This window comes from Haliotis rubra, unplaced genomic scaffold, assembly GCF_003918875.1.
Source record: "Haliotis rubra isolate DU_JTF1 unplaced genomic scaffold, ASM391887v1 Scf242, whole genome shotgun sequence".
NCBI classification, from domain to species: Eukaryota; Metazoa; Mollusca; class Gastropoda; order Lepetellida; family Haliotidae; genus Haliotis; species Haliotis rubra.
The window spans coordinates 819004-844468 of record NW_025766470.1 but is presented as its reverse complement, the minus strand read 5'-3'; the positions used below and the strand labels follow the sequence as shown (position 1 = coordinate 844468).

Here is a 25465-nt window from a genome sequence, read left to right as displayed (position 1 = left end):
ATATAGTCTCCCTGAAACAATGAATGAGATATAGATGGATATTTATGAATAAAAGTATTAATGTCAGTGGATTGGCTCCTGTCCGTATGGATATACTTTCAATTCAATTTTGTTTCGTTAATGAAACCGGGACGAAAATTTAAAAAAACACACAAAAAAAAACGTAGGTGTAAAGGTACATTTGCGAAATTCTGGTTCAGATAATCGGTCAATTTCGTTTGTACATCGACGCGTTTTCGAAAACTATGATGTCATCAAAACGTGTGTAGAATTGATTCACAGCCACCAGTCGGTCTCGTTCCTATTATTGACGCCAGGGGGCGCTGCGGGACACATGCGCACAGTACTTCCGTCGTCTCCATAACCGACTTGATACAAGGTAAATTGGTGGTAAGTATATGTTTTAATGTCTATTACAAAATTTCATTCGTTTTAGTTAACATAGTTGGGTTTTATGAAACATATGTGACACCCAAAGCGTATTTTCATCAACTCTTGATTCTCGAGTGTGATACGTTTTGACAAAAGTTACCAGAAATACAGACTGTTTCAGTAGTTTGACATGTTCGGAGAAGAAATGGCTAGTAAAGTAACGTGGATGCTCAGATATTAAAACAAGTTCCCTTCGGAGGTTTTTACTTGTATCAACCATTTGTATTCTTTATTGCAACACCCGGAATCATGTAGGTTTGCTGTTTTAACATGTGCATGGGTTGTGCTTTTTGATTACCAGTTAGAGCTAATGTTGTGAAAACATCCAATTCGGATCTTTATTGCTGCCACAAAGATCTGATTTTTATTACATTTGCAGGAGTAAAAGTATTATGTTGAGATGTTAACCACAGACTTTCTATATGAGGTTAGTTGCCTTGTGCATGGTAGTCAACTGGTTCAGCAACAGTACTCCAAATAGATGCTGTATCAGCGTTTTGTAGGTTGAATACTTGTCAGATACGGAGGGACTGCAGATTACAACTACAATGCCGTCCGGTAATTCCCTGCACCTGAGCACATCGATTGCAACAGCAACTAATGTCTCTTATTTTTTGTGGTTTATGTGACTAAACATCCTGGTATGCATCACATTTTCCTAGAAGTATAAGTTTTATTGACAACTATAAGATTCTAATGTTGCATTATGCCATATGGTTGACCTTACCGGCGTTCTGACACCATCGCTTGCTGTCCGGTAATTCTGCGTAGCAACTGATGCGCATAACATCCAGCTGGAGATCTGAAGTATGGAAGCGCATTAGGGCCAGATTATTTTCAAAAATCACTTCATCAATGTAAGGAAGAGTGTTTCATATTAAGTCCAATTATGAATAATGAAGAAAAAGGTTTAAAGGTCTGAAGAAAACGACTTTTCATAAAACTGTCAATTTATCTGTCAATTACTGTTATTTGCTTACCTTTAGTGATAAAATGCCAGTCCCTTGTAGAAATGTCCCGATTTCAAGCATAAATGTGGTAGCAGACGATGTTTACCTATGTACGCTATTGCAGCTGCACAGAATTACCGGACCCGCTTGTATATCAAATACACAGGCAGACAATATGATATGATGTTATGATGAATTACCCCCGAACCGGCCCCTGATATTTAACCCGAACCGGCCCCTGATATTTGCCCCAAACCGGCCCCGAGAATATTTCTACATTGACATATGAATTAAAGTTCCTTTAACATAAATGACGAAAACATATTACTCATATGTCTTTACATGTAATGACGATTTCTGTAAAACATTTTTTAGCGAATATTAGTGTCGATGCGAGGCAAGTGAACATGCAAGTGCTGCTGATCACGGAGATCCCGTGGTAGAGGACATTTTATGTAATTCTTTTAAGAATCTAGAAGAACAATTGCAAAACAATACTAAAGTAAAAGGTGTACTTACATTTCATTGTATCGTATCCACAGAATTGACACATTAATTCAATACAAGAATAGCACATAAATCCAATATAATGAATTCACGTTTCACCTTTGTTATGCCCAAGTTTCCAGTAACGAAAAATAATGTCGTCCTTCATCTTTTCCCATGTTTCCATGTGTGGAACATTTGTCAAGATTTTCAGCACACATTAACCACCTTTCACAGACTGAATTCTGCTAACATTATGAAAACTAAAACATTCTTCAGCTCCAAAATTAAACTGTTATTTTACGCGCGTCTCACTGAGCGATTAAAGTGCATGTGTTGTTTTAATATTTCATTGAACGGATTATCGTGAGCGAATTAATTTACATGTTGTCTTAAGCGTATGCTCTTACTTGACACTGATTGCGTTCACTCAATGTCAACTGCACCGTATACTGTTATCTTCGCCTTGCGTAAAATCATGTCTGTATCTATATAATAAATTAATTGAAATCTTCATGTCTGTATCGATATAATAAATTAATTGAAATCTTCATGTCTGTATATATATAATAAATTAATTGAAATCTTCATTAATTGTCTGTCTGATTATCGTTAACCCAGGGGCCGGTTCGGGTGCGGGGACGGTTTGGGTTAAATATCCAGGGGCCGGTTTGGGTTAAATATCGAGGGGCCGGTTCGGCTTGGGGCCGGTTCGGGTGTATCCCGTTATGATTAGCTACAACATGTCTGTTTATTCTCATCTGTTCCATTTAGCTTATCAGGCTTTACATTTATGAAACCTATGTATCTTTCAATTCTTTAGTCAGACCTGTTGGAATTCCAATCAAGAATAAGGTCCCCAAGCAACATACACTTGTAATACATACTAAACGCATATGTGCTCATTATGTCAATCACTGGATTGCCGTATCTAGATGCCATTATATACATAACACTCTTGCTGCAATGATGCTTTATTGATGCAATAGTATATATTGAAAAGATGGTGTATCATTACAGGCCTAAATAAAACTAATTGCTGTGTCACACCAAACTTTGCTATATATCATCTGTATGTCATGATAAATGTAAACTCATTTTCAGTAGAAGATATTGTGAATATTGAAAAGAAAGACAAGTTAACTTTTTTAGAAGGTACTAAGTTAGTTTTCAAAATGGTACAAATAAAATATTGTGATATGTGTATCAATACATGAGTCGGGTATATTGTGATAACCCTATTGATGGATGCTTTCAGACACAGAGGCATCATGAGCAGTTCTGAAGAAGTCTCCTGGATATCCTGGTTCTGCGGGCTGAGGGGAAATGAGTTCTTCTGCGAGGTATGTTCACAAAAAAATCTTTTTAAACCAGGAAAAGTTCTTTCCATTTTGCAGTCCATGTGTATATTCACAAACAGTTGTACCAGTCCTTTTCCTTCTTTTGTATCTTGCCATCACCAGATGCCACTTGTTAATGCAAGCATTCAATTGGATTTTTAGCCCTGGATATCTGATGCAGAAGTCATCAAAGGCACAACTGTTGGCTGTGGAGAGTTGTGTCCCTTGGACGTGCCAGAAAACGCTGATCATAGTTTCAAATCTAAGCTTGCATGGTTATGTTTCTGTGTTTATTAGTACCATGTATGTGGTCAAGGGTTTCACTAAGTTCTGTTTGGTGAGATGCGAAAATGGATTAGGTCATCAGTGGTCAGATACAGTGACTTGGTCCATTTTATACAGTCTACAAATAGCCAGAATTTGACTGAGCATTAATTTGATTAAACAGCGAACAAACAGAACATTCTTTGCGTTTTCAGGTGGATGAGGACTATATTCAGGACAAGTTTAACTTGACTGGTCTCAATGAGCAAGTGCCACACTACAGACAAGCCCTAGACATGATCTTAGACCTGGAACCAGGTATGTCAGACTGCACGGCCAATAACAGCATGCCTTGTTTGGGATTCCAGATATCATCTTCAACACTGTTAGGAACAAAATGGAAATCTGGAAACTATGCCCCAAATTGTTTTTCCCCATGTTGGATAATAGCTTTTGTGACAGCCCAAATATTATGACTCGTTTTTGTCTTCTGAAGTCATTGCAGTAGAATTGGAGCATTCAAAGATTAAATATAAGTGCAATTGTCACTTAGACAAAGGTTGAAATTAGACCTTTACTGACAAACTCTAAATTACTGTTTTAATACACATCACCATGATCACAGCATAACTTCCCTATTCTAGTTTGGGCTGAATGAGGAAGTACATGTATATTTCTTTTGTTTACGTTGTGTCTATGCTGTAGGGAAGTGTCACCAAGTGGAGAGTTGTCTGGGTGGGAAGAGTTAAATTGTCTATCAACTGTCAACTTTGAATTACTCAAGGGACATGTGATCTAGGCTATTCTGTTCTGTGTATTACAATTAACCATTGTTGTGAAAACCAAGAACATGTGTGGCATGTCAGCCATCATAACAAACAGATCTATTAAATTTACCGTATATGTTTTACCATGAGGGATACAGTTGGGTGCTTTACGCCTGCCTGTCAGTTTGTCTGTTGCTGAAGGTATTAAAACAGCTAGTGGATATTGGAGGGGTGTCATTATGGTTTCTCTATGCTGCTAAACAAGGTGAATGTTTCAGGTTAACAATAAGTTAAATTGGAATCTCTGAATATTTGACTCTTTTTCACATCTGTTTCAGCATAAAACTAAAAGACCCTTCACCACCCGTTTAGCTCTAGTAATACATGTTATCATGTACTTCAGTTTATTAAATTTAGAATTATCCTGGAATGTTTCTCCCGATGTAGTGTACGAGTGTAACGCCACTGATGTCTTATTTCTAATATGAAGGCCCTTTGACCCTGATTCTTAATTTCAACCACTTTACTAGAGGAATGTAGGTTAGTTTTGGTGGTGTGTTTAACAATCTACCCTGTGTCTAGATGAAGAGGAGGAGGCCCCTGGTACAGATGTGATCGAACACACTGCCGAGATGCTATACTGTCAGATACATGCTAGATTCGTACTTACCAATTCCGGCATCTGTAAGATGGTAAGCCTCTGCTGCCCTGGGGGTAGGGGTCAGGTGTGTGACAGGTGGGGGACAATGTCTTTTTTCAATAGCTTAAAAGTGGATTGTAACAGTAAATATGTCCATTTGAAAACATTGCCTTGATTATTGTATATATGGCTGAATAATGCCTTGGTTTGAACAGTCAGATCATCTTTCGTTTCATCAATTGTCAAAACTTGATAGATGTACAGTGTTCATTCTAGTTGCACCCCTTAACGTGCCTCAGACATATAGCTGTAAACGTGCTAGCAACAATTGCTTAAGTCACAATGAATTAACATTCTAGTAGTCCAAAAAGGGCTGGGGCCTAGGCACACTTTGGTCATTGTTGCTAAGTGGGAGATGTGACAATGCCCTGTGTGAGGTGACAACCTGCTAAATAGATGCCCTGCTAGTAAATGTGAGAATGCCCTATTAAATAGATGTGGAGTTGCCCTGTTAAATAGACCGAAGTTGCCCTGATAAATGAATGTGAAGTTGCCCTGCTTGGTAGTTGTGGAGTTGCCCTGCTTTGTATGTGAATATATTCCTGCGAAGTAGATTTGGAATTGCCCTGTTAAGTTGTCCTGGTAAGTAGATGTGAAATAGTCCTGCTAAATAGTTGGATGATGTCCTGCTACAAAACTGTGAATATGCCCCTGCTTTAGAATGAACACTGTTGGTATGCTTCTGAAATGGTAAATGGTTCGATTTTGTATGAAACAAGGTAGGAAATAATTAGGTTTTTTTGGAAATATGTCTTTTTACTCAGTTGATCTTGTCTACAGAAATATTGTTTTTGGCAAATTCGGGAATTCAATTTGACACTACAAGTTCTCTTTGCTAAGCACTGCAAATGTTCACACTGCCAAGAACCTTCCCATGTTGAACTTCACTTGTCGCACACCATGGAGGTTCCCAGCTGAATGGGGCTTCCCCAATGTTGACTGCCTCTTTAAACCCCCCTGTAGAAGTTCCTAGGTAGTCTTGTTGACTGATCAGTGCCTGCTTGTTATGCATGCATGCATTCAGCTGTTTGGAGCCCAGCGGCGTTGCACATCCACCATTACTAAACTATCTCCATCATGCCAGGTCCAGTTCTAGATCCAGGAGTGGTTACTTATATGGAAACATTCACTTGTTATTGATAGTTTTCTTCAGGTATTCAATAAAATGTTACTCCTTTGGGTCATATATATTAGATATTTTAGAGCAGTGTGCAGAATTTCTTTCAATAATTGTACTTAATTTGCTGTTTTAGGTGCCTGCGAATCTGTATTTGTTCTTTTGCTAACCTTGGACAGTCACATGTCCCTTCAGCCCATCACAGTGTAATATATTTGTATTATATTAAGAAAGACAGTGCTTTTGTGCAGTATTCACTGCAGTAGTTTTATGTATATGATGCCACTTTGCCAGTATTCAGTCAATGACAATATGATACCATGCTTGCAAACTCACCTGTAGCTATGTAGGTTTATGGCAAGTGGAATTCAGCAGTTGATAATTTTGATAGTCATTCTTCTGTACTAAGGCTTTAGAAGCCTTGACAGAAAGTGAGAAAGTTCAACACACCTGACATGGGTCCTGTTCCACAAAGCGATCACAGCGCTTTGACTGTCGTAAGTCTATGTTAAAGTATGGTAGTTACGATCATCTTAGCGCTACGACTGTCGTAAGTCTATGTTAAAGTATGGTAGTTACGATCATCTGAGCGCTACGACTGTCGTAAGTCTATGTTAAAGTATGGGAGTTACGATCATCTTAGCGCTACGACTGTCGTAAGTCTATGTTAAAGTATGGGAGTTACGATCATCTTAGCGCTACGACAGTCGTAAGTCTATGAGTAGTATAGGGAATGGGGGTTCTGTGACAGGCCGATTAAGAGCGTCATTATATATCTATTCCGCTTCCAGCCCCCAGTTTAAATTAACAATTTCAATCAGAGACACCATTCGATGCACATCATAGGAGCCTTAAAATCTGTAGAGTTTCGGCAACCCCCGGGTGGGAACGAGGACTGCAGTACACGGCGCCGGATGCTAAGCAGCCACCAGTTACCCCCGGTCATAGAATGGGATTCTGTGGCAGGCCAACTAAGAGTGCCATTATATACCAATTCCGCTTTGAGCAGAGACACCATTCGATGCACAGCCCAGGCCAACCACTCAGTGGTTTATGAGCGTGTGCCCGTACGCGTAAGTCGTGACGCCGTCGGCGGCGATCCACCGTTTGGTGTCCATGGGCGACAGCGACGTCTTTTTGAGGGTGATGCCGTAGATGTTGTGTTTGTCGCTTCTCAACGCATTCATTCGGTGTTTGAACGTCTTATTCTTGAACAGAGCTTGTTTGAAGAGGACGTGCTTGATGTGTTGTTTCACCACGTATTTCTTGACCCCCTTTGCCTTTCGGATCTCACCCTTATCAGCTTTCAAGATGGAGTACATCTTAGGCCTCAAGCCAACGTATTCGGCGATGGGTGTGCCAGCGCATTCGTCTTTCATCTTGCCAAGGACCTTTTTATTGATCGTGTTGTGTAGGGCATGGTCCTTGGGGTAATCGCTGGTGTCGTACAGGTGTATGTGTTTTGCCATGTCCTCATACACATCCTCGGTGTGTATATCCAGCAACAAGGAATCCGTGTCCGTGTACAGCAGCTCGCATCGATCACCGTATTGCTTCTTGAGCTGGTTGTAGTAGAAATCATACATGAGATGTTTGGACAGGTCGAGAATGCTCATCCCCACGTAGACGGGTCGGTTGAGCTTGATGTGACTTTGTTCATGTGCAGCGCGCCAAGTCGTTATCGAATAGCTTGCTTCTGTTGAAGGCGGGCTAGCGATCAGCTTCCTGAGTTTTTCCTCCTGGTGCGATCGCATACGAGTTTGACCGTCACCCGTTTTCTCAGGTTCTCCATCGTCTTACCAAACACTGAGTTGTTCATGAGCTTATACAAGTTCTTCTCGAAGTCACTGGTGGCCAGCTTTCGCAGGTCCGTGTTCATTCTGATGTAGGGCTCCATCCAAGGACTTTGATCAAACTTCAGCACCCTATGAATTTTGGTCAGCTTCATACCCAACGATAGGTACAGCTGTAGGTTGCGATAGTGCACGACGTACTTGGTCTTATTCATCAAGTTCGGGACAAGTTTTTCCACACGAGCCAGGGTGTTCTCACCCAACAAGTCACGCTGATAGTCGGACATCCAGTCTCGGCAGACCATCAACCGTCGGGGCCAGCGGGTAGCTGTTGTGAGCAGCGTGCAATGCCTCGGGATACTCCAGATCCGCCGAGGATGTAACCCTTCCCTGAATCTGGTAGCGATGCTCGTTGATATCGATCTCATTATTCAACCACTCAAACCCACCAGTAGGCAGAGACTGACTCATAGCCCAACCGTACAGGTTGTTGGCGTCGAGGTAGAGGAGATGATTGGTGGGCTTGCTAGAGTCGTAGCCTTCCACGTACTTATTGTTGGCTCTTGCGTACCGTTTGGCGGCCATGGAGATCCCACCTCGCAATCCTTTTTCGATGAACAGGTGCATGTCGTAATCCGTGAGCAATTCCAGCTTAACTCCGGTTTTCTTCAGCAGCGCATCCCACGATAGCCCGGGGCTGGTGTAGTACCATGCAGGGTCGAGTTGATACTGTTTCAAACACGTCCTCCTAAACGTCTCGAACACATCGGCTAGCAGGAGCACGTCCGTTCTCAAGTACAGGTCGTGGTAGTCACCCAGATTCTTACATCCCAGTTTCCCCCACACATTCTGCGCGTGGTCGTAATCGTCTTGGGAGATATGGGATTCGGTCAGGCTGCTATAAAATCGACCGATGGGAGGTAATCGGGTCTCATCGAACTTAGACCAATCATCCATGTACTCATATGGGTACACACCCTTCCTCATCAGCAGGGGCCGAGTCTCGACATTGGTGTATCGACCAGTGATGGGGAAGGTGTCATTGGCTTTGACCAAGCTATCGAGCGATGATAGGAGGAACTGAGCGCTGTCAATGAATCTCAGGCCGTTGAGTGAGAATGAGATGTATTTTTCCATGTTGTTGGGGATGCACTTGATATCACCGTCGACCTTTGAGATGGCCTGCATGATCAGGTGGGCATCGTACCCTCTCAGATTGTGGAAGACCCCGGGGATGTTGATTGTTTTAGGGTTGATTCTAAGCTGGAGATTGCACGCGTTATGGGCGGCACCTCGGTACCGGCCGGTGATGTGGCAGTGATCTCTCACAACATCCCCATTCAGCGGCCCCTGACATATATGGCAATTCTCAGCACGCTTGTGGCCGACTTGGTCCTTCGGCGTCATGCGCATGGGGGCAGCGGTGTACAGCCTTTTCCTAATGATTTTCTCTTCCTGTTGCAAACACATCAGGAATCGTTCGACGCGCCAGGACCTCGGTAGATGACTGGAGCATTCGTTTGTCCATCACATCGGACGACCACGTGCCGAACCCGCGGGCTTGGTGTTCTTGGGTCTTGCACGTAAAACTTTGCTCAGTGTTGGGCGCGTCGTGGCCGACCGTTTGATGAGGGCCGAAGTCTCGTAGATCATGTAAGGCACAGGCATCTGATTTTTGTGGTTGGTGAATTTCAAGATGTTGTCGCCTTCCTTAGGCATGTCAATTCGGATCGCCGTCTCTCCTACACCTAAGCAATCCCCTGGTGTGCTTGCAGCAGGTCGGCTCGCGTAAAACCGTGCAGACATCGTTAAGCAGAAGTGTTTCTTTTCTCTGTGCATCGATTGATCGTGCAACAGCCGGCTCAGATTTTTATTGCCGTGTAGTGATACTGGCCGTCTTTTTCGATGAGGAATATATTGGTTTCACGCGCGGTTTTATCACCCACAGGGCTTATCCTATGCCGCGATGGTTTTGTGTAAGCCATTGGCGAACACGTTGACGGCCACCTTGTTCTGCTTTTCGAATTAAGCCCAGTAGGAGATGGGTGTTAAGCATTCTACACCCGTGAAGTCGAACCAGATTCTTCGATCGATGGATAGCTGGAGCGCCTGCCGGATTGCCCGTTGGTTCATGCGTAGCAGCTATGACCGCCACCACCGCGCAATGTCGTTAACATAAATTAAGCCTTGGGTTTTGGGGTTAACGAGGGCCTTTTAGCCTTGAAATGCTTGGGCACCGGTATGTGCAACCCACCTTTGGCGGCATGTAGTTAAGCTATGTCGAGATAAGCGGTGTTGATTTTGTCTACCACCCATCCAGAGCCCATATGGGTATATCTCTCCAACGACTCTTGTATTTTCTGCAGCGATCGTCGATGGAGGATTCAATCAATTCTGGTTGGGTTAGGACTTCCTGCTTGCCTCTGAAATAAGGTGCAAGCGTACTCAGTACTGCCGTCCGTATTCTGTTTTGGAGCTCCATTTTCATCGTTAGTTGGTACTTGATGCTTTTCAAATTAAGCCTAGTTCTTAGCGGAGTTTACTAGCGATGGGGGTTTGACTGTACGGTATCGATATTGGAATCAACCGTCATTATCAACCCGGAGATACTTACCCGCGGCATGCTCCGTCTGCACAAATCTCAACTCGACTGGCCTGGTGTCTTCCAGCAAGGTGATCAGCTCGGCTCTTCTCATGCGGGAATAACCCTTCAATCCAGCGTTCTTTAGCATGGAGTTTGAGGTCTCGCATGGTAGGGGGCTTGGTATATTTCATATCGAGCAAGGTGAGCAGTTGGGGTTTCCTAAAGGCGGGAATAACCCGTCAGTCCACGACTTTTGGCGAGAGCTTTGAGTTCGATGGCAGTAGTCATGGTGTATACCATATCGCGGAGCCACATGTCTAATAGGCGTTTTCAATGTGCAGATAACCCTGTCAGCTTTCAAAAATGAAGCGCACCTTAAACTTTCGTCCTGAGCAGTCGGTTACGTTCGTTGAGGTAGTCTTTCTTCTTATCGTAAATAAGTTGGTTTGAACTCACGTCCCTTCCATGGTCTTTGCACAACCCATAATGTCCTTTGACCCTATGCCGCATACTTTGCAAACATAATTGATATGACCCTTTCTCACACAGTGGGCATGCAGTGGCAATATTCAGTCATACAGCGTTTACGCGGGCTGTCGGCTTGCCGAGCAATACCCATTTGCAATAATGGGTTCCCACGGGCCACATGGTGTATACCTTATGCGGAGTCAAATGTCTAAATGAATGTTACTACATGTGAAAGGGGTCCGGGGTTTGGGGTTTGGGTGTTGCTGGCTTGCTATGCTCCCAGGTCTTGTGGATGACCTTCCAGAGTAATACGGCAGCTATCGAAACATAGGTTAACCTTTGGGCTGATTCTACCATCTCCCGCACCTTCTGGATACCCAGACGGGTGTCTTCTTGTTCCTCTTCTATTTCCTCCAGGACTTCGTCATTGTCATCATCCTTATCCAACCTCGACAGGATGTCAACCAACAAATTCGGCGATGTATTGGCGGTTTGATCCACGAGCCTCGAGACTCCCCAGGCGATCGTAGAAGTCCTGGATGGTTGGTAACGTACTACCAGGTATTGTAACTTTCGAACTATCCCGAGTCACCTTTTGTGGTTCGTCGACCGGCAACGATACTTGTAGGTCATCGACTGGCAATGATACTTCTGGTTCTTCGATTGGATCTCTCCATATGTCATAGAGTCTTGTGGACCCAATACCGAAGCGCTTTTTAACCTCATTTGCTGGGAGCACCCCTCGAAGGGAGCGTATTTCTTGGATCTTGTCCGAAGGTAAATCTCTTTTTGGTGGCATGGTTGTTTTTCCTAGGCATATATATACCCATACTTCCTATATGCCTATATGGGAATCCCAATCCTCTCCCAGGAATCCCAATCCTCTCCCAGTAATCCCAATCCTCCCCAGGAATCCCAATCCTCCCAAGGAATCCCAACCTTTCCCAGGAAACTCCTAGCAATGCTTAGCAATACTTAGCAAATGCTTAGCAATACTTAGCAAAACAAGCAAACTTCTAGGTTCTGTCTAGTGTACCCCAGTATGTCTAGTGTGCCCTAGATTCCCATATAGACAATATTTTGCGAATGTAGATATACTGCGCAACCAAATGCCTCCAAAAAGACAACTATCACAATACCAAGCGGAATTGGTATATAATGACGCTCATAGTTCGCCTGTCACAGAATCCCTTGGGGAACTGGTGGCTGGCGCCGTCCTCGTTCCCGGCCGGGGTTGCCGAAACTCTACAGATTTTAAGGCTCCTATGATGTGCATCGAATGGTGTCTCTGATTGAAATTGTTAATTTATACTGGGGGCTGGAAGCGGAATAGATATATAATGACGCTCTTAATCGGCCTGTCACAGAACCCCCATTCCCTATACTACTCTATGTTAAAGTATGGTAGTTACGATCATCTTAGCTCTACGATCACTTTGTGGAATGGTACCCTGGATAGTTGGGTCTTCACACAGAGATATACCAGCATGATAGATCTGGTTGTGGTGCGACTGTAGAGGAAGACAATATCTGGGAAACGTACTGACATACTGACTACTTCATGTCACTTCATGTCACTGTACTCCATCATCATGACTCGTTACAAAGCTGAACATTTCCTTATACGATACAGATTCTCATTTCCCGTCACCCAGTATCTTCATCAAAACACTTAGTTGTCTATATATCACTGTGTGAACAGACAACACATGTTCCCATGAGCAAAATTTGATGAAGGTATTGGCTTGGAAAAAGAACTATATAGGTTTTTTTTGGTTTTTCAAGTTAAGTATATTTTGGATTTTTTATATGTTTTCAGTGACATACTGAATTCTAAAAGCCCATATTAATAGCTTGATAGTTCTTGATTATTTTACACCTGCCAGACATTGACAGTTTGACACTAGTTGTTTCTTGGAACTAACAATGTAATTATGAGGTCATTACAGATACTTCACATGAATGTTTGTTGATGAGGAATGGCAGTCCCGATCCTCACAACCCCAGTGGGTGACGACAAGATGAGAATCTGTACAAGTGATTAACGCTCATTTTGCTTTTTGTATAGATGACGAACTAGAAGACAACCCAAATCAGAGTGATCTAATTGAACAGGCTGCGGAGATGCTATATGGTTTGATTCACGCCCGATACATTATGACTAATCGAGGCATTGCCCAGATGGTAAGCTTGCTACGCCCACTCAAGACATATTACCTAGACAGGGTAGGCCACGTAAACTTTGATTCAGTCAGTGTTAAATGTCTCTACGTGGCAGTATTTTAAGGGTACCGGACATTTGAACCAACATAAGGATTCATTTTGAATTAACTGTTGGGTCGTTGGCAATTCAAGTTTCAATTTCCCCATATTTACTACGTGCTAAACTTATATTAACATAGGTTGGACTATGATAAAGATAGAGACACTCCACAGGTACCAGTTACACCAAGACAAGAACTCTCTTTACTTCCAGTAAGTTCTACCTTGGACAGCCATATCCTTTCCATAGCTAAGCCAGGATTATGAGTTCAATCTTACAGCCATGAAATGCCAATTCCTAGAGAACAGCCTGTCCAAGATAATATCTATTATTTTTGCTGCCTTCTAAAACATGGCCCTTTTTCAACCTCAAAGAAACACATTGTGACTTGTGTTTCAGTAAGTGTAAATGATGGAAGAATACCTCAATTTGCCACATTTGGGTTTCAGATTCTGTCTAATATAGACTAAGTCAAGAAGAGTTTCATAATGGAATATTTTCTTTCCTAATAAATAGATTCAATAGAAGGCAGTACACACAATGAATATTGGTCCATTTCTTTCTGGCTGTCCACTGGAAAGAACATACCAAAGTTTACAACCTAAATAGGAAGATATGTTTACCCAGAATCTCATAATTCCCAGAAAAGAGATGTATAAAGAATAAAAGCTACTGGTGGTAAGAAATTGATTTTCTACAGATTGTCAATATAAGGTGTTGGCTGACCAGTAACCATGGTAACATTTATCAACTGAAATAACCTAATTCCTCATATCAATCATTTGTTCAGTCCTACCTACATCGTTTCTGTTTGCCTCATCAGAAAGAGTCATTACTGACAACTGCTTATTTTGATGCCTACCGATTCCAAATAATTCTCTAATTCCACTGGGAAGATTGTGTGATGACTTGCTAGGTGTTAAAACACATCTAGACTAGACCCTCATGTTGAGTGTTTGATTTGAGAGCATTTGTGCATGTCACAATGGATTCCACAAATGTCGTATCACATCGGTTCTTTACATGCCTTGTACACACCATGTTCCTCCATATCTGTGAAGTCATATGGCTGCTGCATGGCAGAAGAGTAATATCTGTCTTTTTTGGTGAGTCAGTGAAGTGAGTCTGTTAAAGATAGCAAATGATTCCTGCTCATGAAGTATACTACCCATCAAAAGTTTAGACTTGATTAAATCAATCACTATAAGTTATGTATGTACATATGGTTAACGAAGATGAATTTCTCCACTAACTTGGGGGAAACATCTGCAAACCTTATGCAGATTAATTGCACGAGGATCATGCATCAAATTGCTGAAAAGCATGTGCAAATATCGTGCATGTGAACATCTGCGTTTTGGTGTAAAGTTTTGATAAAAAAATCGTCATTTTTCAACGAGTTTCAACACATGACCTTTTCAACATAACAAATTTGTTTTGCAATACATCAGCTCATGTATAAACAGTACCTTTAAACTGTATGGATTATTTTACAAAATCTGGTTCAGAACAGTTGACTGAAGTAAGTGGCTAAATTTACACACTCCGGCACAGTGATGACTTAGCATAACATCACTGCAACAGGCTAATTTGCATATCACATGATCAGACTTTTCTCTTGTTTGTAAACAAACTAGCATATTCATAATAAGAAGAGACTGGACTCACGCTCTTCACAATGTTTTACATTGTTACATGTATATTCTTCCACAACTGCGACAGTAAGATTTATGACAGTACATATTTTAGACATCAAACTGGCTGCATCGTTTGCTCTCTCCGTCGGCTTCGATGACAGCACGTAGAGCCGTACAACCTATGTAAACAAAGGATCGCTACGCAAATCGAAATAGTGTTAGATGTTTTAAGATATTTTTTCAGTGAAACTAAACCATTCTATCAAAGATGTTTAATTAGATGTGTAGACTCGTCAAAAATAAAAGTGTTAAGAAATATGTACATTATATTGAATGAACGGTGCAAGATGTGACGAATTGTCACATCTTTCTGGCCTGTGGCAGAGGTACTATGCTGGCTGGCCGCATGGAACTCTGGGTAGGAGAGTGACATTTACACTAGTGAGTCTTAACTTTTGATGGGGAGTATATATGCAACCCAAGCTTCTGATATAGAAGAGTGTAGAGTAGTCAGCTGTAAATCTGTTGCACATGCTGCACTAGAAATATTGCACTTGTACGATGTAATGTGATCCCTCATTGGTCTGAGGTGTCAGGGGGCGGTGGGGTAGCCTAGTGGTTAAAGCATTCACTCGACACGCCGAAGACCCGGGTTCATTTCCCCACATGGGTACTATGTGTGAAGCCCATTTCTGGTGTCCCCCCACTTTAATATTGCTGGATTATTGCTAAAAGTGTCGTTAAACCAAAGTCACTCACTCTGAGCTGTCTGTGTTTCGTATTTCACTGGAAACAGTTTTATGACTTGTAAGTTAAACTGGAGACTGCACAAAGTCTCTATGTATTCAAGATAACGGAAGAACATGGTGTATACAAACATGTGAAGTACTGATGATATTCATGTTACACTTCTAGTTCTTTGTAGAGGAGATTGTTTAATGACTCTCTAATCTGATCCTCTCATCTCTTTGCATTATGAAATATGACGAGATAATTGATGTAAGCCTGTTCTGTGCTCTATTTGATTAACTCTCGAAATAGAATAATTTTCCTTTTCTTGTTTGAAAGAATATGATACCATTATCCTGATAATTAGCTTGCCTTGACACTGTCAGTGTAGGCTATGTCATGGCTCATCCATGCAAAGTTAGGAAATGCCTTTCTTAAAAACTTCTAGACATATCCCGCCAAGTGGAACTCAAAGATGTTCAAGATCAATTGCTTTTCTAATTCCACTTCAAGTTGTAAGGACAAAAGTCTGTTTGATATGGGCCTTTGGCTTTTTTACAAAATAAACTTGATTGATTGATTGATTGCAACCTCATAAAGAAAATATTTTGTGAATGACTTTTTACACTTGTTATATATTGTCTGTATTATGTTTACCTGCATGTTGAAGATGTTAATACTTCATTATGTCAGGCCAATTTGTGAAATGATCAGTTATATCATCAACAAATAGCGATACTGAACCTTATTCAGATTGCTTTCATGAGAAAACATTATCTCGTGATTTCTAAGGAAGGTGAGCTTCAGTCCCGCTGTGTCAAATATTGTAATTTATGATGTGTGTTTTCCTTCCACTTATCATCAGTGTTTTCACTACTTCATGTGTTTTTGTGATCTTTGTTTCCAGATTGAGAAATGGCAGCAGGGAGACTTTGGCTATTGTCCACGGGTGTACTGTGAAAACCAGCCCATGCTTCCTATCGGTAAAGATGGTTCTCAGTGCTTGGGGTTGGTGGTGTTGGGGGTAATAATAAAAAAAAAATTCCTTGTCATCACTACCAGGCGTATTAATGAAAATTATATATGCTCATACTATTGTCTCCTGGACCTCAGACCTGTGAAGGTCCGGGTTAGAATGAGCCTTCAGTAACCCATGCTTGTCGTAAGAGGCGACTAACGGGATCGGGTGGTCAGACTCGCTGGCTTGGTTGACACGTCATCGGTTCCCAACTGCGCAGGTCGGTGCTCATGCTGTTGATCACTGGATTGTGTGGTTCAGACTCGATGATTTACAGACTGCCGCTATATAGCTGGAATATTGCTGAGTGTGGCGTAAAATTAAACTCACTCACTCGCTCCTGGACCTCAGTGGTCTTAGTTATAAAGAGTCTGCCTGGAGAGGTCAAGGTCAAGGGGTTGATGCACATCTGTCTGAGACTGTTACCCTCCTGGATCTCAGCATTTAGTGGATTAAACATTGATGGTTATCAGGGAGGGGGGATAGTTGTATTCTGTTAATGTGGCATCATTCAGGCTTTTATCAGATTCTGACCTATTGTCGGTTTCCAGATTTGCAAACAGATGTATAGTGACAACTTGAAATGGATATGATTCTTGAATTATTCAGAGCAACATCTACAATCTATTATGCTACCCCTAAACCCATACACTACCATAGATTTCATTTTTCCTTTTAATGAGGCATGCTACATTGATTATCTCCCTTTCCCCAAGCAATATAGCATTATAGCGTGAGTCAGGATAAGTATATAATACCAATTTTATCATAAAAGTTACCTTTTTAGGTAATGTCACAACCTCTTTCTCTTTTATGGCTTACTCATCCCAAAATTCTACTTTTTACTAATGACACATCTTCTGAATTAGAAGATAAAGCTACTCTGTTTTCAATTTTGCGGTCCTTTATCGTTGATTTAAGACCGCTAAATGTTTAATTTAGGGGTCTTAAATCAACGATAAAGGACCGCAAAATTGAAAACAGTGTAGCTTTATCTTCATTCTAGCACGACTGATAAGCGTTTTAAAACCGAACTGTTTGGCGCGCAAGAACACAAGGCCCAAAGGGGCCTTTTCCTGGAAATCGCTTGGAATCGTCCCGTTGGGGACAGGTTGTGTAATGAACGACATAAGACATTTTCAACAACATAAATGCTATATTTCAGGAACCAGTATGCTTGTATTTGTAACAAGTAGCATACATAAATATAAAAAAATACAGTTGATACTGTGAGCAAGTACAATTATTTGATTTTTCTCAAGCGAATTATTGATCTCCCCTACTGTATGACAATCAACTCGCCCAAATTCAAGCCGTGAACTCGCTAAGTTTAGTCGCCGCTAACTTTATTCACGGAAATAATTGTTGATAACCACCCTACTATTCCCAATTTGGAAAAGACCTGACATGCCACGTTTTATGTGGGATACATGGACAGTGGAAGTGGAAGGACTGGGCATTACGTCCGGGACGGAAGCGGTTAGGTTAGGACGTGTGGGCCGACGTCAACACACATAAATCTGGACCCACTTCGAATATACTGCCGCTTTTGGGCTGCTGACAGATTTTCTGGTTTCTTCACTGGGATTAGGGTCAAGAAATTCTTCTTCGAACCATTCGCTTTTAACTTCAAAAACACCAAAGATGCTGCCAAGATAGAAATTGCCGATGTCCGACATGTTTGTTTACAAACAATAGGGTCAACGAGTTCGTTGTATTCATACGCGATGAATCGGTCACTTTAATTAGCGGTCCTTAAACTGTCATTTAAGTACGGTTTTGATGAGCTCTCAGCCAATCAGAAGCGAGTATCACACATTGTCGTGCCAGAACGAGAGTTTGATACAGCTCTACCTCCAAAATGTTGACCTGATATGTTTAGAATAAGGGAGCTTTCTTGATATTCAGACAGGAACGGATGTCATCAATTATACCCATGCTTTCAAAGTTGTATTTGAGACAGTACAGTACAGAATGCACCGAGTACAACTGAAAAGACATCTTGTTTCGTTAAGCAGTATAGTTTTCAGCCATCGCCGAAAGGTCTCCTGTTTCTAGCATCATATTTCTGGATGGGATTCCAAATAAAGCTGCAGTAGTATATGGGCCTCGGGCCTCCTTTCACAAAGCACTAAGGTTATCGTAAGTCACTAAGGTTAAGTGCAATGTTAAAGGATGGGAGTTAATGTTAACCTTAGTAAAGGTTGTTTCGTGAAAGGAGCCTCAGGGTCACAAGAGAACTGAGATATGAATTACTGGGTAGGGGAGAATTTCCACCATGCACTGCTTTGAGCTGGATCAGCCTTGTCCATGGTTGTCTCAGTCAAGCAGCAGTGCCACACAAAGTGTCCTTGTGTTTGTGCTCGACTTGTGTTGGTTGGAGCGAAACATAAGGACTACAGATACCTTGCTTAAGATTGATGTTATGGTAAGTAATCATGGAACGAAATGGGCCCTCTGGTCAGGTGCCAGTCAGGGTGGTTCTTAAGGATGCCCTAGGGATCTGCAAAATATAAGGACAACAGATATCTTGTCAAAGTTTGATGCAATGGTAAATAGTCAGTCACTCACTCACAACATCCATGTGTATCCCTGCTCCTTCCGACAGTTGAGTGTGGATGTTTCAGGTTTGTCAGATGTCCCCGGCGAGGCCATGGTGAAGCTGTACTGCCCCAAGTGTCAAGATGTATACACCCCCAAGTCCTCCCGCCACCACCACACTGACGGCGCCTACTTCGGCACAGGCTTCCCCCACATGCTGTTCATGGTGCACCCAGAGTACAGACCCAAGCGCCCTGCCAACCAGTTTGTTCCCAGGTCAGTGCCAACAAGGTCTTATGCTTTTACAATAGGGGGCATGTGCCCTGGTGAAGACACAGATCTGAAAGAAATACCCATATGCTGTCCACAGCTACAAATTCTGTTAAACTCGGATCTTTATCAGACAATTAGTGCCATCTTGCACAATGACAAGTAGGTGCCCACATTCCAAAGTTTCCACCATGCACTGCTTTGAGCTGGATCAGCCTTGTCCATGGTTGTCTCAGTCAAGCAGCAGTGCCACACAAAGTGTCCTTGTGTTTGTGCTCGACTTGTGTTGGTTGGAGCGAAACATGACGACTACAGATACCTTGCTAAGATTGATGTTTTGCATTATTACATAATTTATAGCAGGATTTTACCTCGACTCACAAACAAGTGTCCTTGATGGAGAAGTGTACGTTTGGATAATTTCTTTAAAGCCTGGAATCTGTTGATAGCTGGATTGTCTGTTCCAGACTCGATTATTTACAGACTGCCGCCATATAGCTGGAATAATGCTGAGTGCTTCGTAAAACAAAAATTACTCACTCACTGTAATCACAAGAGGTCTCTAGAAGTGTTACTTGCCTTGCAACAAGCAGTTGTTTATTTCAGACTGTATGGCTTCAAGATACACCCACTGGCCTACCAGCTCCAGTACCAAGCTGCATCCAACTTCAAGATGCCCATGCGCGGAGCTAGTCACACCAACAGCAAAAGATGAAACAAAGCCACTATGTGCTAGGCTCGAACTCGGACTGGAATCCTGACTAGATATTACCTCCTCCACTGACGACATTTAAACTTGCATCATCGAAAACTTGTACAGTGTACAAAAGTCTTAAAAATCAAGACGTGCGAGAAGACATTTGGCAAGAAGACATTTGGAGCAAAGATGATGACAAGAGACCACAGATTCTGTTGACATACTGTCTCCTATTCCTGGGATTGTTCATCCGTCATTTCTAACATTTGTACTTTCTCTATGATGTATATAATGCTTAGGAATGTTTGCTTTGTAAAACTGGCATTATGATTACGTTGACATGGGATCCCGTACTTGCTGAGTGTAGAAAGCAGGATCGGTTTTGATGGACAAAATTTGGCCAAATGTGAAATAAAATAAGTTTACATTTTCCTGAATTTGTAAATTGAATCATTCAGGTTTAGTTCCTAACTTAAGATTATGTAGGGTGAGGTAGAAATGTACTGGAATAATTGTTCTGCCAAAGATCTTGTGAAATGTGTAACTGATGTGGTTAGTGATGATGAAGTGACCATGGTTACGGTTATTGTACAGTAGTGTTACTTGTGGTAGTTAGCGTGACTGTCTGCACTTTTGTGTTGAACCTGAGTGGATCATGTTTTTCATTAATGGGCAATTATACAGATGTGGTCTGTTAGTTAAGATAATATTTTTCCTTATCCTGACTCATGCTCTTTTTGCTTGTCTTCTTCTTCTTGCGAACATAGTGGAACACTTGTATCTCCCTAATTGAAGCTCCCTTCAATGTAAAATCACTAATTAGTACATCACGAGTTACCTCCCTTCCACAAGCGCGGGAACGAGAGCGCCACCTCTACCCATGTGCCTCACTCTCTCCTTCTTCGCCCAGTGAGCTGGACGTGAGAGCGCCTGTGTCTCCCGACACACTATATCCTTGGATTATATTTAGTTAGTTACCTCGTATAGACATCTATAGAGGTTTAGCTAGTATCCTTCAACAATTATATATTGATATTTAGTCGTGTTTCTACTGTTTATTCACGGGACGCCATGTTTGTTCTGTGGATTACGTTGATGAAAATTCTGTACTGTTGCAGATTACGTTTTTTATTCTGCTGCTGATCCGCATTTAATATGCCCTAGCTGTACTGCGCCATGTTCATTTTATTCACGTGGCAGTTGCGGTACTAATTTATCAATTCTGCCTTTAATAAATAAATACTTTATGTTTGAGACGCGCAGCAGATGGAGTCGCGTATGCAGAGTCTAGCCATGACTGATACACCTGAACCCTCGCCAGTCTACTGCTGTTGGTCGACCCCCTCCCGTCTGGTATTCCGCTAGAGTGGTGGAGAGGCGTGGGGCGTAGTCCGCCCGCCTCCAAGAAGCGTCCTGCTTCCCCAGACATCCCATCGTCGCGGCCGAAGACTAGAGGGCTTCTACTGCATCTCAGCGCCAGACTTCACACCCCCAGGGCAGCGTCGACCTCTGAGGGAAATCAGCGAAGTCTACTAGAACTTTCTCAGCCGAGATTGTTTCCGTCGCAGATTTGGGCCTGTATGATGATCAGCCGATCATCATACCTGATAATACATCAAAGAATGACCCGATGTCGGCAACAGTGATGTCAGCGCAGATCAACATGCAGCCTGATGTACTAACGCTGATACCGATGATCTTCCTGAGGGTCCGTTAAGCTACCAACACTCAGCGCGGGCTACCAGCACGACCTCTGAGGGGAAATCAGCGAAGTCTACTAGGACTTTCTCAACCGAGATTGTTCCAGCCGCTGAACTGGGCCTCTACGATGATCAACCGATCATCATCCCGGCGTCGCATACACAAGAAGCGACCAGTGACATCAGCAGAGATCGCCATGCAGCCTGATGTCTCTACACTGATGTCAGGCGACTTCCCTGAGGGCTCAGCAGCTGTCATCGCAGAGAGGGCACCGACCACTTCGTCGCCAGACCATCCCAGACGAGCTGTTGCGGCAGATCATGACCATGATGGAGGGCCACTACAGACGGGAGAAGCAGCCAGCCCAGGGCCTGAGCAACGCAGACAACACCCCAGAGGCACCCCCAGTCAGCGTAGCAGCCACGACGAAGCAGCCTTCGAGAAGGAAGTCACAGACCACCTCGACGAAGGACCCAGATGTACAGTCTTCGCGAAGGCTTTTCAGCGAAGGCGGGAGAGATCGTCACCGTCCTCGGCCTCATCCTCAGATGCGGACTCAAGGTCATCCCATAGACGCAGATCACCTAGACGATCTCCACGCCGTTCACCACGACGATCTCCACGTACATCACCACGTCGATCACCTCGCAGGTCACCACACAAGTCGGCAGCGTCACCCGACATAGAGATAGCAGCACACAGGTCACCATCAGAAGAGCATCAACCTCTCATCACCGATGCTGGTACAGAAGATGATGGAACATCATCTTCTCAGACGCTGAGATAAGATATTGGATGGTAAACAACCTAGATTTATCTTCACCGTCCAAGAGTGGCAACTCAGCGCAGACATACCTGATGAAGGAAGACGATGTAGACGTCGTCACCCTACCTCCGATCGACCCGATTGCTGCGGTGCCACAGAATGTGGACACAGCCTACCATAAAGGCATGTAAGTTCAAACGCCAGAGGCGTATGTTCTTTGGCCTTAATAGATCTAGAACGATCAATGAGATTCTTATCACCAGATTTCGTGACACGACTTCTGAAGATGATAGGATGATCTACTCGGCTCTACTTATGCAGAACCAGCAAGAACCACACCCTGTATGAAGCTAACGCTCATATATTGATCGGACTCTAGACACTTCGATAAGGAAGTCCCAGGCCGCCTCCGCGAAGGAACTAGAGCCTCACCAGTTACAAGGGACGTCACGGAGGAGTAGCGCTTCGCCGACCCCACATCCTGTTGAACACAGAGGTCGTTCACGAAGCAAGCATGAGTCAGGATAAGTATAAAATATCAATTTTTACTCTAAAAATTACATATATATATACTGATCGGGCTCTGACTCGATACCTTCGCGAAGGTCGCGAAGGCTAAGTGGCTCCAAGTCTGCTTCACCCAGAAGATCTAGAAGGGATACTTCGAGAGCTTCGTGAAGTCTCCGGCGTTCACCGAGGAAGTATCCTCCAAGGTCTCCATATACTAGCCACTCGTCATATATAGCTACTCGTCAGTCCGTTCAAGACATCGCATAAAGTGTCTATCAACTGTATGCCATATGCCGTCTATAAGCCTACGCGAAGACAATTGCACAGGCTATTTACAACACAGAACGTCGCTATATAAATTAGTCAACGACGTTTCATAGATATTCACAGAAATCAACTTTCCGTATAGATTGCTAGAATATGCTATCCCACACTACGATACGATTATCTACATGCGTGACCATTACGCAGATCTGCAGACAATTCAATATCGAAATTGAACAGCAACCTGTTACAGCGAGTATAACTCATAATCGTCAACGTTTCTGAGAAGTAATATGTACAACAAGTTCAGCTTTAATTCTACAATTATGACGATACATTCATGTATACAGTCTACAAGCTGACAACTTGCAAGTTTATTGTACCTTTATATAAGGAAGTCGGAATTATATCCAAAACTGAAGTTACTTTCACGACAGGCAGGAAAATAACCTACCCAGCATTAATATTACAGAGCGAGGTATTTCGCGCCGGAGGTTTCGCGCGTTTACCATTAACCCTCGAAACACGTGGTCACTCGGGTAACTTCGGAAAGCTACGGTGAAGACCGACGATTATGCTAATATAAACGACGGCAAGATTTTATACAAGGTTTTTTCCTGCTACACCGGTGACATCACAGCGCGGGTATTCTACAGAATCAAAATGCCTTGTTCTGATTGGACCGCGATGGACAACGACCTACGCAGAGGTCGGTCTTAGTTCACAGTTCAAGACTCACGTTACAAGTGACAACTATATATCAGTGAACGAGCAAGCCTCCTTACAGTCCAGTTAATCTGAACCTTCATGATTGGGCTGCTTTCTTCAGGTTAGAGACCTCCCCTGTCAAGTTAGGACGAGGGCACGGCAGTCAGGCGATTTTACATAAAGTTCAACGAGGACAGACACACCTGGTTGTGCACCTACATCGTCAAGGACTTCGCAGCGAATTTACCTAGACGACGGAATACAAGTGGATCTAAATCCACAGCGTCTCAGTCTACAACTGAATTTCATCATCAAACTACTAACACAACTAGATGGTGAGTAAACCTACTTAAGCTTTCTGATTGGAGGATTAAAACGGAAGTTTCACGCTCCAACTTCGGGATCTGTATATAGTGCTCCAACACCTCACAAGTGAGGTTTATGAACACGCCTGGATGACATACTTGGACTTCATGATACGATGATTCTATCACGATGGCCAGCAAGAGCACTGTAAATTTATCTCCACCGAACCAAACAGGAGGGAAAAATGCATCAGATTATTTCCTCTATATTCAAGTTACGCAGACGGAAGTCTCATGTACTACCATCTCCTTGGATCAGAACTGTCATACTATGTGCCTACAAGACTGATGGACCCGATCCGACCCTCCATGAGCTTCTAATACTCATGATATTAGAGCGCTAACTGCTACAATTGATTTACACAAATGTTATTTGAAATTATGGAGGGGTTATTTCTGGAGATCCGATATGGTGGTTGCCAACCATTATCTGAGAGATATCACCGTCAAGGACGTCTCAGGTATCCACCAATTCGGTTCCAGGGTCCTCGCACAACAGTTGACAGTTCCTCGGAGAAGATAAGTCAATCTTACAGATTTCTACTTATCTTATAACAGTACTAAATAGCTACATGCTATATATAATTTGCTTAAGTTCTTTTTTATCATCACAGTACTATGATTATTACATCATACAATATATAAGTTAACAACTCTACAGAGTTTGTTATTATATATTTACCTTAAGTTAATCATATCTTAAGCGTAGTACTATGGTTGCATTATAAATGCATTAGCTAATAAACTCTACAGAGTTTTTGGCTATTATATACGTAGCTTAAGTTAATTATATCTTAAGCATAGTACTATACACATATTGTAAAAATATATTAGCTTACAAACTCTCACGAGGTTTTGCTATTATATAGGTAGCTTAAGCTTATTCATATCTTAAGCTCAGTACTATGTTTATATCATATAAGTATATTAGCTAACAAACTCTAAAGAGTTTTTTGCTAATTGGCTTAAGTTTCATCATATCTTAAGCATTATGGTTACATTATAACATGTATTAGCTAACAAACTCTCACGGAGTTTTGCTATTATATATGTAACTTAAGCTTATTCATATCTTAAAGAGTACTATGTTTATAT

The 25465-nt window shown here is 42.4% G+C and overlaps 1 protein-coding gene across 1 annotated transcript; it reads left to right on the top strand.

Moving 5' to 3' along the window:
- Positions 1-269: 269 nt before the first annotated feature.
- Positions 270-20488, top strand: LOC124278837 (casein kinase II subunit beta). The gene is made up of 7 exons (XM_046714611.1): positions 270-390; positions 3127-3211; positions 3688-3790; positions 12970-13085; positions 16438-16513; positions 19176-19365; positions 19966-20488. Exons 2-7 carry the CDS (start codon positions 3140-3142, stop codon positions 20072-20074), a joined length of 666 nt encoding a protein of 221 aa, XP_046570567.1. The 5' UTR covers positions 270-390; positions 3127-3139; the 3' UTR covers positions 20075-20488.
- The last annotated feature ends 4977 nt before the right edge of the window (positions 20489-25465 follow it).

Coding starts and splice junctions, on each gene's coding strand:
- LOC124278837 (XM_046714611.1), top strand. CDS start 3,140: ATGAGCAGTTCTGAAGAAGTCTCCTGGATATCCTGGTTCTGCGGGCTG. Junction 13,086..16,437: donor ATCGAGGCATTGCCCAGATG/GTAAGCTTGCTA, acceptor CTTTGTTTCCAG/ATTGAGAAATGGCAGCAGGG. Junction 19,366..19,965: donor GCCAACCAGTTTGTTCCCAG/GTCAGTGCCAAC, acceptor TGTTTATTTCAG/ACTGTATGGCTTCAAGATAC.